This window comes from Coregonus clupeaformis, chromosome 5, assembly GCF_020615455.1.
Source record: "Coregonus clupeaformis isolate EN_2021a chromosome 5, ASM2061545v1, whole genome shotgun sequence".
Lineage (NCBI taxonomy): Eukaryota > Metazoa > Chordata > Actinopteri > Salmoniformes > Salmonidae > Coregonus > Coregonus clupeaformis.
In genome coordinates, this window is record NC_059196.1 from 15,224,893 (window position 1) to 15,238,329 (window position 13,437).

The 13,437-nt window shown below is 45.7% G+C and overlaps 1 protein-coding gene across 3 annotated transcripts in view; it reads right to left on the bottom strand.

The window, feature by feature from the left end:
• The window catches only part of LOC121562872, a 74,458-nt gene that overhangs the window by 28,000 nt on the left and 33,021 nt on the right, over positions 1–13,437 (bottom strand). For all 3 annotated transcript variants that reach the window (XM_041875036.2, XM_041875032.2, XM_041875039.1), the window contains 3 exons: positions 8,151–8,217; positions 3,384–3,430; positions 1,227–1,377 (listed from right to left, as the gene is read on the bottom strand). In XM_041875036.2, coding sequence (XP_041730970.1) covers positions 1,227–1,377; positions 3,384–3,430; positions 8,151–8,217 — 265 coding nt within the window. The remainder of the gene's footprint in view (positions 1–1,226; positions 1,378–3,383; positions 3,431–8,150; positions 8,218–13,437) is intronic.

Consider the following 13,437-nt stretch of genomic DNA (forward strand, 5'->3'; position numbering starts at 1 on the left):
TTGGCAACTAGGTAACTACTTCCCATGCCGTTGCGGTACAGTAGTGCTTGGCAAGCTGGTGCGAAGGACACTGTGTCCCGGTGTTGTTGCCGACTGTATGTATCAAGGTGACATCTAGATGGTTATCAATATTAGTTCTTTATTGTGTAGGCTGCTATCCTACTTAAAATAAAATCATGGGGGGAAATAAATTGCCACATTAGCCACCGCCTGCGACATCAGATACAGCTGCCCAGTGGGAAGCACCGCAGTTCGCCAAGCAGCTTCATACAACACCGGTTTTCTGGGCAATGAGGGGATTCGATTATCTGGTCCGGGTTACCCCGGTGAGAGGAGTTTGCATCGGTGAAAAGTGATTGCATTCGTTTTGGAACCGGGCTGCCTCCCGGGTGTGATGCAGATGCCCCGTTCAAAGCCCACGGCAAAGTTGTCTCAAAACAAAAGTGGCGTAACCTAGGCTAGATTAAGCACGTATATAATGAGTAGGAGTTTGTGTTTTCACATGCAAAAGTGATTGCTTTTGATAAAAACGCTTTATCTGCTTTCCCAATGAAAATTAGTTTGAAAATTCAAACATATATTTTATGGAAAAGAGATGTTGTATGTTTCTGGACAATGCACAATGCTGACAAGATGACAGAGCCACACATATTATTGTTCGATTTTGCCCGTTCATGTCACGGGCCAATGGGGCCATAGACCAGCGCACCGTGGCTCAGGTTAATAGAACTCCCTCATTCGCACTGGCTTATGGAATTTGAAATTAGCTGATTCACTTTCCATACACCCTCTCCTTTCGACACACCCACTTGCCCATACTCTGGTCGCCATATTGGGCTGCAGCTACCCATACTTGAGAATAACCACCACAGAGGTGGGCTTGGAGAGAGAACCCTAGGTCGTTGATCAGTGTCCAAACTCAGCTAGTTAAATGCCATGAGTTGTGAGTCTGCGTGACTTGGGGGTTTTCATTTCATGAAAGGGTCCTTATTTCATTTCACAGCATCTCTATGCTTAATTTACTCGCTAGATGTAAAATGCAGAGTAAGAAACAGGATGATTTGGATTGAAGGGAAACTCAGTCTACAATGGGCCCTTTACCTTTCCTCGGTGTAAAATAAAGGGGTTATACATATAGTTGTATTCTCTGAATAAGTTTGACATTGATAGTATTGGATCAGGATCATCATATTGTCTCTCTGACCCAGTCCATGACCCATACTGACCTGCAACAGGAGGTGGTACTTGAGGATCCTCTGCACTGGCTTTAGCAGGTAGGTCTCCAGGGGCAGGGAGTGGCACAGGGTGGTCTGCCTCTCCTGGAAGAATCCCACCAGGATCTTGTTCTTCATGCAGTCCCTCAGAACAGCCACCGAGCTGGGGAAAGAGATCCAGGAGGAGAGGGGATGGAGGTGGAAGTTGGGGGTGGGGTCCACAGTAAGACTCATCAGTTGGCTCATCGCTATGCTAGACAGCACTTCATCTTATCGTGAAGCGTACAGTAATGTGTTCAGCGTATGCCTCCGGTCCTCCCTTCAGAGGGGCCTCTTTTTGGCTGAACGCAACTATTTACATATACTAAAACATTCTGTTGCAGTCCCCTTGCTGTCCGACTGTGATGTCTTTCTCAGACAAAAGCTTGGATATCTGTTAACAGCATCTCTCAGTATGAGCTATGAATGTGGTCTTTTTAAGACATCACTGGATGAATGCACATAGCTCACGTACAGGGTCAGGGCACCGTCAATGTCTCATAACAAATATAATTCTGTTTCTACTCTCTGTGACAGACACATGAAAGGCTGTTAACACGGAGCGCATGCAGAACACTGCATCTTCATGGTGATGGGCAGCGATCCAGTCCTATTCAAACATACCAGTCAAATTGTAGTGGCCCGTGGGATTAGAATTGATGGGCCGTGAAAGATGCTGCCTCTAAAATGCTTGTGATGTGTTCGCATTTTACACGCACAATATACACTACATGACCAAAAGTATGTGGACATCTGCTTGTCGAACATCTCATTCCAAAATCATGGGCATTAATATGGAGTTGGTCCCCCCTTTGCTGCAATAACAGCCTCCACTCTTCTGGGAAGTCTTTCCACTAGATGTTGGACATTTCTTTGAAGGGGTGTCCACATACTTATATATATACAATGCCTTCGGAAAGTATTCAGACCCCTTGACTTCTTCCACATTTTGTTATGTTACAGCCTTATTCTAAAATGGATTAAATATTATTTTTTTTGTCATCAATCTACATACAATACCCCAAAATGACAAAGCAAAAAGCAAAGTAAATTTTTTGCAAATGTAATAAAAAATCTAAAACAGAAATACCTTATTTACATAAGTATTCAGACCCTTTGCTATGAGATTAGAAATTGAGATCAGGTGTATCCTGTTTCCATTGATCATCCTTGAGATGTTTCTACAACTTGCTTGGAGTCCACCTGTGGTAAATTCAATTGATTGGACATGATTTGGAAAGGCACACACCTGTCTATATAAGGTCCCACAGTGCATGTCGGAGCAAAAGAGCTCCGAGACAGGATTGTGTCGAGGGATAGATCTGGGAAAGGGTACCAAAACAGTTTTGGGCGGCAGGGACTGGGAGACTAGTCAGGATTGAGGGAAAGATGAACGGAGCAAAGTACAGCGAGATCCTTGATGAAAACCTGCTCCAGAGTGCTCAGGACCTCAGACTGGGACAGTAAGCACACAGCCAAGACAACGCAGGAGTGGCTTCGGGAAAAGTCTCTGAATGTCCTTGAGTGGCCCAGCCAGAGCCCGGACTTTCAGTTTTTCCGAACTCACTTCACTCGCGCATAAGAGGGAGGCTTGCGCTACCCGGTGCTAGCACATGTGCAGATCAAATACACAGCTGGAACACCAATTCAGCTGTTTATATGTCCTAATAATTCTAAAGATTGCTCAGAAAAATCGGCGTATACTTACTTCGATTTTGACCGTACGCCGATTATGATAAGCAGAGTAAGGTGTTTACATGACTCATGTCATACTCTGCCTTCTGCCATAATCAGTTTAATATCTAATTATTAATGTGCATGTAAACATACTGAATGACCATTAGAAGTAATTTTCCTTTCACTCATGTCTCTCTACAAAGGATGGTGATTACAACTGTACTCTTTCCCCCCACCATCATTTAGAATTGTATACATTGTAATAATTGAACATGAGTATTTTCAACTTCCCTTGTTCACTGTATTGAATTCATTCCATTCTCACCCCAGGTCACTTCACTATAGCTATCATTCAATGATCCAGGTCAAACGACTTCCCCAAGGGCACACCAGTATAGTGGTGTGTGTGTGTGTGTGTGTGTGTGTGTGTGTGTGTGTGTGTGTGTGACTTACTTGGGGTAGTTCATACAATAGAGGGTATATATGTCGAAGGCTTCGCTCTAAACAAGAGGGAGAGAAAATAAACCAATGACATTAGTGGGGAGAAGAGAGACGTGTGAGAAAGACCAGAGACGCTGAGCTTTGGTCTCCATGTTCACTCTGCTACAAATCACTGTCATCTGAGAGACCCCCTATGATCATGTGACACCTCTCCTCACGTGAGGATCATTTTCCAGGTCTCACTCAGAAATAAATACTCATATTCCCTGACTTATGTAAACATGTATTCTCATCCAAGAAACATCTAAACATATCATCTAAGAAAGCAAAGAAATGAGAAAATAATAGCATTTTATATTGAAGTAGGTTTAGATAAGGGTTCTGTCAGGTCAACTGAATGTTACGTTCCAAACACTTGTGTATGTACAGTGAGGGAAAAAAGTATTTGATCCCCTGCTGATTTTGTACGTTTGCCCACTGACAAAGAAATGATCAGTCTATAATTTTAATGGTAGGTTTATTTGAACAGTGAGAGACAGAATAACAACAAAAAATTCCAGAAAAACGCATGTCAAAAATGTTCTAAATTGATTTGCATTTTAATGAGGGAAATAAGTATTTGACCCCCTCTCAATCAGAAAGTTTTCTGGCTCCCAGGTGTCTTTTATACAGGTAACGAGCTGAGATTAGGAGCACACTCTTAAAGGGAGTGCTCCTAATCTCAGCTTGTTACCTCTATAAAAGACACCTGTCCACAGAAGCAATCAATCAATCAGATTCCAAACTCTCCACCATGGCCAAGACCAAAGAGCTCTCCAAGGATGTCAGGGACAAGATTGTAGACCTACACAAGGCTGGAATGGGCTACAAGACCATCGCCAAGCAGCTTGGTGAGAAGGTGACAACAGTTGGTGCGATTATTCGCAAATAGAAGAAACACAAAATAACTGTCAATCTCCCTCGGCCTGGGGCTCTATGCAAGATCTCACCTCGTGGAGTTGCAAGAGAACGGTGAGGAATCAGCCCAGAACTACACAGGAGGATCTTGTCAATGATCTCAAGGCAGCTGGGACCATAGTCACCAAGAAAACAATTGGTAACACACCACGCCGTGAAGGACTGAAATCCCCCTGCTCAAGAAAGCATATACAGTGGGGAGAACAAGTATTTGATACACTGCCGATTTCTGTAATGTTTATCATAGGTACACTTCAACTGTGAGAGACGGAATCTAAAACAAAAATCCAGAAAATCACATTGTATGATTTTTAAGTAATTAATTTGCATTTTATTGCATGACATAAGTATTTGATACATCAGAAAAGCAGAACTTAATATTTGGTACAGAAACCTTTGTTTGCAATTACAGAGATACATACGTTTCCTGTAGGTCTTGACCAGGTTTGTTCACACTGCAGCAGGGATTTTGGCCCACTTCCCCATACAGACCTTCTCCAGATCCTTCAGGTTTCGGGGCTTTCGCTGGGCAATACGGACTTTCAGCTCCCTCCAAAGATTTTCTATTGGGTTCAGGTCTGGAGACTGGCTAAGCCACTCCAGGACCTTGAGATGCTTCTTACGGAGCCACTCCTTAGTTGCCCTGGCTGTGTGTTTCGGGTCGTTGTCATGCTGGAAGACCCAGCCACGACCCATCTTCAATGCTCTTACTGAGGGAAGGAGGTTGTTGGCCAAGATCTCGCGATACATGGCCCCATCCATCCTCCCCTCAATACGGTGCAGTTGTCCTGTCCCCTTTGCAGAAAAGCATCCCCAAAGAATGATGTTTCCACCTCCATGCTTCACGGTTGGGATGGTGTTCTTGGGGTTGTACTCATCCTTCTTCTTCTTCCAAACACGGCGAGTGGAGTTTAGACCAAAAACCTATATTTTTGTCTCATCAGACCACATGACCTTCTCCCATTCCTCCTCTGGATCATCCAGATGGTCATTGGCAAACTTCAGACGAGCCTGGACATGCGCTGGCTTGAGCAGGGGGACCTTGCGTGCGCTGCAGGATTTTAATCCATGACGGCATAGTGTGTTACTAATGGTTTTCTTTGAGACTGTGGTCCCAGCTCTCTTCAGGTCATTGACCAGGTCCTGCCATGTAGTTCTGGGCTGATCCCTCACCTTCCTCATGATCATTGATGCCCCACGAGGTGAGATCTTGCATGGAGCCCCAGACCGAGGGTGATTGACCGTCATCTTGAACTTCTTCCATTTTCTAATAATTGCGCCAACAGTTGTTGCCTTCTCACCAAGCTGCTTGCCTATTGTCCTGTAGCCCATCCCAGCCTTGTGCAGGTCTACAATTGTATCCCTGATGTCCTTACACAGCTCTCTGGTCTTGGCCATTGTGGAGAGGTTGGAGTCTGTTTGATTGAGTGTGTGGACAGGTGTCTTTTATACAGGTAAAGAGTTCAAACAGGTGCAGTTAATACAGGTAATGAGTGGAGAACAGGAGGGCTTCTTAATGAAAAACTAACAGGTCTGTGAGATCCGGAATTCTTACTGGTTGGTAGGCGATCAAATACTTATGTCATGCAATAAAATACAAATGAATTACTTAAAAATCATACAATGTGATTTTCTGGATTTTCCGTCTCTCACAGTTGAAGTGTACCTATGATAAAAATTACAGACCTCTACATGCTTTGTAAGTAGGAAAACCTGCAAAATCGGCAGTGTATCAAATACTTGTTCTGCCCACTGTATATATAGGCCCGTCTGAAGTTTGCCAATGAACATCTGAATGATTCAGAGGAGAACTGGGTGAAAGTGTTGTGGTCAGATGAGACCAAAATCGAGCTCATTAGCATCAACTCAACTCGCCGTGTTTGGAGGAGGAGGAATGCTGCCTATGACCCCAAGAACACCATCCCCACAGTCAAACGTGGAGGTGGAAACATTATGCTTTGGGGGTGTTTTTCTGCTAAGGGGACAGGACAACTTCACCGCATCAAAGGGACAATGGACGGGGCCATGTACCGTCAAATCTTGGGTGAGAACCTCCTTCCCTCAGCCAGGGCATTGAAAATGGTCGTGGATGGGTATTCCAGCATGACAATGACCCAAAACACACGGCCAAGGCAACAAAGGAGTAGCTCAAGAAGGAGCACATTAAGGTCCTGGAGTGGCCTAGCCAGTCTCCAGACCTTAATCCCATAGAAAATCTGTGGAGGGAGCTGAAGGTTCGAGTTGCCAAACGTCAGCCTCAAAACCTTAATGACTTGGAGAAGATCTCCAAAGAGGAGTGGAACAAAATCCCTCCTGAGATGTGTGCAAACCTGGTGGCCAACTACAAGAAACGTCTGACCTCTGTGATTGCCAACAAGGGTTTTGCCACCAAGTACTAAGTCATGTTTTGCAGAGGGGTCAAATACTTATTTCCCTCATTAAAATGCAAATTAATTTATAACATTTTAGACATGCGTTTTTTCTGGATTTTTTTGTTGTTATTCTGTCTCTCACTGTTCAAATAAACCTACCATTAAAATTATAGACTGATTATGTCTTTGTCAGTGGGCAAACGTACAAAATCAGCAGGGGATCAAATACTTTTTTCCCTCACTGTATGTATACTTGTCTTTACCACTCAGTCGTACATATGGCCAGCAGGTATAGGGTTGGAGATTCATAGTTTAGCAGATGGTTTATTGTTACAGGCTACAGCTGACTCCATGCAGACCCAGTGTCTGACTACACCTAACCTAAGAGCACGTACGGCCTCATTCCAAGCAGAAACGGTCACGTTTGAACTGCATTTCCCACGTTCCACTCTGGCCCTGATTATTTCCTATATCGCCGCCTCCACGTAGTCTGCAGTAGGTAGGAGCCGTTGTCCTCACCCTGTTTAGAGAGGTTAGTCTAGCTCAGAGCAGCATCGCAAAACCCAGAATAACCTTGCCGGTAATGGCTTAATCAAATGTACTCTGCATTTCCGCAGCCATCTATAATTGGCCACAAAAGTAGCCCATTCAATAGCAGAGAACTATAGGGACCTGCTGGATAAGAGGGTCTGGGCGCCGAAGAGGAAAGTACAGGCTGGAGACTGGACTAAGAATTGGCACCCTTGGATCCTGGACCGCAAATGGGATTCTGGTTCTTGGGTCTTGGTCCAGCTTTGGCAGGGACAGGCGTGTCAGTCTGCAGCCCCACATATGGAGGCATACCCTGGGAGTCAGGGACATAGACGCTGGCCATTTTCCCAGCCGACACAAAGGAGAGCCTGTTTCCCTGGTCGGTTGGACCCTTCACTGTTCCTGTTTTATCAGCGGTGGTTCTGTGTCATTACTCAGGCGACTACAGTGTGGTACCATGCGGGTGTGCAGACCCACTCTACTGTAGTGAGCACATGGGTTAAAGGGTCACCGCCACCACCGCTTCAGAACCAGAACCAATCATGACGCCTCTCTGGTCACGGGCCTACACACACTCACATAGCCCAAGTACAAACATTTCCTCTGACCCACTACCCAACGTCAGCGGCCCACTTCTCTATTTGGCCGAAACAAAAGTTTGTTTCACACGATCTGCTCGCTTGACAATTTAACAGCGCTCTGCATCTAGAGAACAAAATAGCTACTGTCTACAAGCACCATATTGTCATAGCCTTTATTAGCCTACACAGCTAGCCAGCCTTAAGCCATGACCCAAGAGGGGCTGGCTGTAACCAACCATTCGGGAAACACTGGTTTAGGTCATCGGAACACCCACAAAAAATGTGTAATGTGAATGTACTGGTGGTTTGTGCTTTATCATGGCAATGTGGTGACTCACCCTCTCAACGAAGCACTCGGCGATGGCTGCCGCATGAGGACTCCTCTCCAGGTCCTCCAGAAGCTCGCTGTGGAGAGACAGACAGACAGACAGAGGTCAGTTATGGGCCATGAGAACACCAGACCAGCAATGTAAACTTATCACTGCAACACACAGAGGTCATGGAAACATCACTGTAACTCATCTACATCCCTGGGACTCATGCTCTACAAAGCAGTACAACAGCTCTCAGTCATGATAAAACATATCACTGTCAATTACTGTAACATCCATGTAACAAGTACTCAAAACTCATAATGATGAGCACATGAACTGCTATATAAAATGGACAGCACATACATTGCTTGGTAGACACTGTGCAGTGCTTATGAGTGCATGTGAGTTTTTCAAGGTCTAGGACAGTTCATGAGAACTGAGCACCCCTCTTTGTTTGGAGACTCTTGGAGCTGACGTCGAAGACGATCCTGGCAGGGATGGATCCCAAATCCCAACTCCATTTCCACAAAGGATTCATTTATGTCTCCCCTTCCAATCTTTCCAAACTATCTCCTAAATGCATGCAGATGGGACACATCTAGCCTTGGCTCCACATCAGCCAACCCCAACCAGAACCCCCTTCCAGCTGTCCCACTACCCCCCCTCCCCTCCCCTCCCCACCCCAACACCCACACCTTACAAACACAGGTCTGGATCAGACTCCTTTTAACAGGGGAAAGGGGGTGGCTATGGTCAAATAACCATATGCACCCGTTTCACCTTTGGTCCCGTGATACGAGCTCATCCTAGCCTCCTCATCACCATGGAAAGACCTCTTATGAAACACATATGCAAGCTCTCTCCAGGAGCCTGTAACTTTTGATTAACATCTTACTTCATGGATGTCAGTGGGGGGTGAGAGCGGAGGGTCTCTCCTTTCAGTATCTGAATGAATCAAAACTATCGGTGCAGGATTTTCTTGGCGGGAGATGGTGGAAAAGGTAAGGAATAGTAGTGAGGAGGAGAGAGTTGGGGACTTAAGTGGGGATAGTGATGCGTTTTGAATTCCAGCTCCGATTAGGAGAGGATGGAGGTTGATGTGGCTAATGGCTATAATGGCCGTCTCTGGTGCTTACTGGGACATCTCAACAGGGACAACTAGGGTGTCATTCGCCGAAGTCCCATCAGCCCGTATCCGAGGTTACACGACGTGATGAGCAGCCCAGCCGCACTCAGTTCATTAGCGAAGCCCAACTTCTCTGCATCTCTGAGAGGCCCAGGGCCGCTGGACTGGCCAATCTCCCGGGATCCCCCCTCTTCTGAAGGAAAACAGAGAGGCGCTCTGTAAACACCCGGAGTTCGCCTTCATATGGCTGGGGGGAAAAGTTTGGAGTGAAACCGCAGCCCTCCATTCTTTTGCGTCGCTCTCTCCTCCCTCGGAGACAAGGCTTGTTTCGCGGCTTCCCTCCGCGGTGAGAGGGTGTCATTAGGGTTTCAGGGGAAGCAGGGGGGGAATTATGGGTGGTTTTTATCAAATGGCCACAGAGCAGGGTGTCTCTGGGTGCCACTGGCCCTGACTGATGTCTGAATCCTGTTGTTGACAGACAAAGACAAAGAGAAAGAGGGAACAAAGAACATGTCACCATGGAGACATTTCCTCCATCTGCAAGAGCAAAGGGCTTTCAACAAGACTACATCTGCAGTGTTGCAGCATGTTTGCAAACTTGTACCCACATGTTGGATTTAATTAAGGCTTGGCACTTACTTGCAGGGCCTGGTACTTTAAGACAAAAGCCCTGGAAAGTATTTGGCTGTCAGGGCCTTGGACTTGAGTTATGCTTGTACAACCCTACTAATTACTTTCCCAGCTTTTCATTTCTAAAACACTCCATCCGTAGACGTTTAACAAAGATGCTCCTTATTTGAGGTCAGAGAAAAACAAGAGTTTTAAATCTAGCCTACTGATTTTATCTCCTCGTTGTATGTGTATTGATCTTCCCCGTGATATATGACACATGACAATCTGGCATTTAAAGTATGTGCATTTGATCCTCCTCTAAGACGGTGAACTGTGAGAGGAAAGAGGAGCATCCTCCAGATGATCCCTCTACCACCATATATTTCACGAAGAGTTACAGCCTAACAGGGGAGTCACCTGCGAGGCGCACTGCATCAATGAACTCACATGCTCCCTCCTCTTTGTTTCATTCTTACCATTTACATACTTCTGAACCTCTCTCTTCATTGTGTTTGTGGGGAGTCCTAGTTTATAAGGTATTATAAACTGGGTGGTTCGAGCCAAGAATGCTGATTGGCTGACAGCCGTGGTATATCAGACCATATACCACGGGTATGACAAAACATTTAAATTTACTGCTCTAATTATGTTGGTAACCAGTTTATAATAGCAATAAGGCACCTCAGGGGTTTGTGGTATATGGCCAATATACCACGACTAAGGGCTGTGTCCAGGTACTCCGCGTTGCGTCATGCGTAAGAACATCTCTTAGCCGTAGTATATTGGCCATATACCACACCCCCTTGTGCCTTATTGCTTAAATACCTTCCATACTGCCTGTTTCCCCTTCTCCTTTCCTCCTGTACTCCTAACTTCCCTCCTTTCTCCTTTAATAATCATCCCTCTCTCATGGAGTGCGATCTCTGCATTAGATTAAAGCACTTGCAGATCTGTTTCCTCTTTAGTAACAACACAGTAAGTGCCAGACAAAAGCAACAGAGGCCTATCTACATCCCTAAATCAGAGAATGTTTATATGCACTTGAACCTTGCTGGCCTTATGTTCCCAATCCCATCCCTGAGTATTTTCACATGCCGACTTCACCGCCTCTCTCAAAGTGAGAACTTCTTTCATGTGACACCGCATCCTCAGCAACACAACCCACTCCCACACGAGCCACGGCAGATAAAAACAGACAGCACGGTTTGGGGGACTGGCCCTTCCTGGATCCCAGCCAGCCAGGGTAAGAGGGAAGACTGTGAAAGGGTGAGGGGCCTGAGCACTCAGACTGAATCAGTCTGGACAGGAGTTAGAGGGTGAGGGGTTATGTCTTTCGTGTGGGACTTCGTGGGAGCCGTGACCCCAGGCAAGCATGCAGGGGTCACAGTGAGGCCTAAATCACACGTAGTGGAGGAACTAACCAGGTTTGACTAAATGTCACCACACACGGGCCGCCACCGGGATATGAGCGATGGGCCCTGGAGCAAGGCCCCCCTGCTGTACATTCCACAAGCAATGTGTCTACTCCATGAGAAATTGAATGAATTATACATACATAGCCACATATAGAACTATAATTACTATAAAGGGAAAAAGCCCCTCAGAGCATGGCAATAATTATACTTCTATATTTCTATGGTTCCACGCGTCCACATTCCAATTGACTTCAACTCTATGGCACAACTTAAATACCAGCAGTATAACGGGTAATAAAACCATTAGCCACAGTCACTGGAGGTAATTTATCTGTTTATACTGTAACGTCATGCACAATCAATGTACGCTGTCCATAGCCAGCTTTGAAACTCGTGATATTATACAGAACATGTGCTTCTTATTAGGCTATTCTTACAGATCCTCTACCTCTCATTATTATTATACTGTACATCAGCTGCACGCAAAAAAATATAGTTCGTTTTGAAACGTCTACGTTTCTAGTTGAAATTGACTTTGCATGTGAGTTGTGGCTGGCTTCGCACCAGGGCTTAAACAGATACAAGAGATAAATCATGGTACTCAAACAATGCAATTAAACATCTTCACGTGCAATAGTAAAGTCTCTATCTCTGTCTGTCTCTCTTCTTTGTTTCTCATATGCACTGTATTAGCCTACTGAGGATTCAACGTCTCTGGCAAACTTTCCAAATGAGGGATTTGGAACAGAGAGACGAAAGAGAGGATGGGCAGAGATTCTAAGCAAGAGACAGTTAAGCCATCTTGATAAGTTCAGGCCTGACTAATCTCTCGGTCTCTGTGTCTGTCTCTTGGTCGCTCATGATGGGTTGGGTTAGAAAAAGTTAGAGGTCACGGTTCCACGTATAGTCACGTATCCATAGAGCTAAATCTATAAGGTACTAGGCCAGTGATGCAGGATCCTTTTTCCATGACAGACTAGACAATTACAGCACTTCTCTGACTGTCCTATTGGCCTGTTCAGCCACAGTTTCTACTCAGACAAGATTGACCGCACTACTGCACTACTGCTCTTCGACTAACTACTAGAATAGTACAGAGCATGTCTGTCTGTCTGTCTGTCTGTCCTGGCTGTACTGTTCACCAGGCTGTGCCCTGTCTCTCACTGTGGTGCGGTCTGTTCACAGCAGGGTCCAGAACTCTACCACAGGCTTTGTCCACCGCGGCGGGCCACAGCAAACGACATCCGTATGCTGCCTAGAGAACAGGCCAAGAAAGTAGACATAACAACACCAGTGTGGATACAGGGGCTGCATACCACAGCGATGAGGAGATGAGATTTAGAAAAGGCAGAACTAGAAAAAAGGTAGATTTAGAAGGGGCAAGGAGAGGATAGAAATGAGGTCAATCATTTTCTCTCAGATGAATAGAGTGTTACTTTGAGTGATGAAAAAAAGAAAAAAGAGAGTTAGCAAACAATTAGTTTTTTTTTCTCCCTGGGAGCCTGTTAGGGAACTGACTGCTCTCATGCTGCTCATTACAAACAAATGTCATTTATGGCCTAGCTCGCCCCACAGCAACGAGAGATGGGGATAAACCCCTGGCACTGACACACACACTCTACTGTACTGCAATGAGTTACACTGCACAGAGCCTGGACTAGACGGGAGAAATCCCTAGCTCTCTCTCGCTCTGTTTCTTTCTGCAACAGTGAGGCCATTTCCCATGAGAACTGGGGGCAGGAAGGCATTTTGGATTTGGGGAAGGGGGGGCCGGGTGTGAGCACTTACTCATGTGTGTGTGTGTGTGTGTGGGGGGTGGGGGGGGTGGTATGTAATGCAAAGAGCCGAATTGGCATGGGCCCTGAGACTGAAGTGTGAAAACAAGAGTGCAGCAGGGGGGCAGGGCAAGGAGCGTTGAGGAATTATGAAAAATATGAGCGGTACTCTACCCAGGACTTCACTGGAAGCCGCCGGGTCCAAAATCATCCCTGCCATTTCTCCCTCCACAACGTTCCCATCACTGAACTCAACTACTGACATGGGAATGATTGATGCTTTTCATTGACACATTCACTATTCCAGGCAAATAAACAGAAATACTGTACCAATGCATCACTCCTGAAACTGGGAAAGGTATGAAAGTCAGGCTACAGTTAAA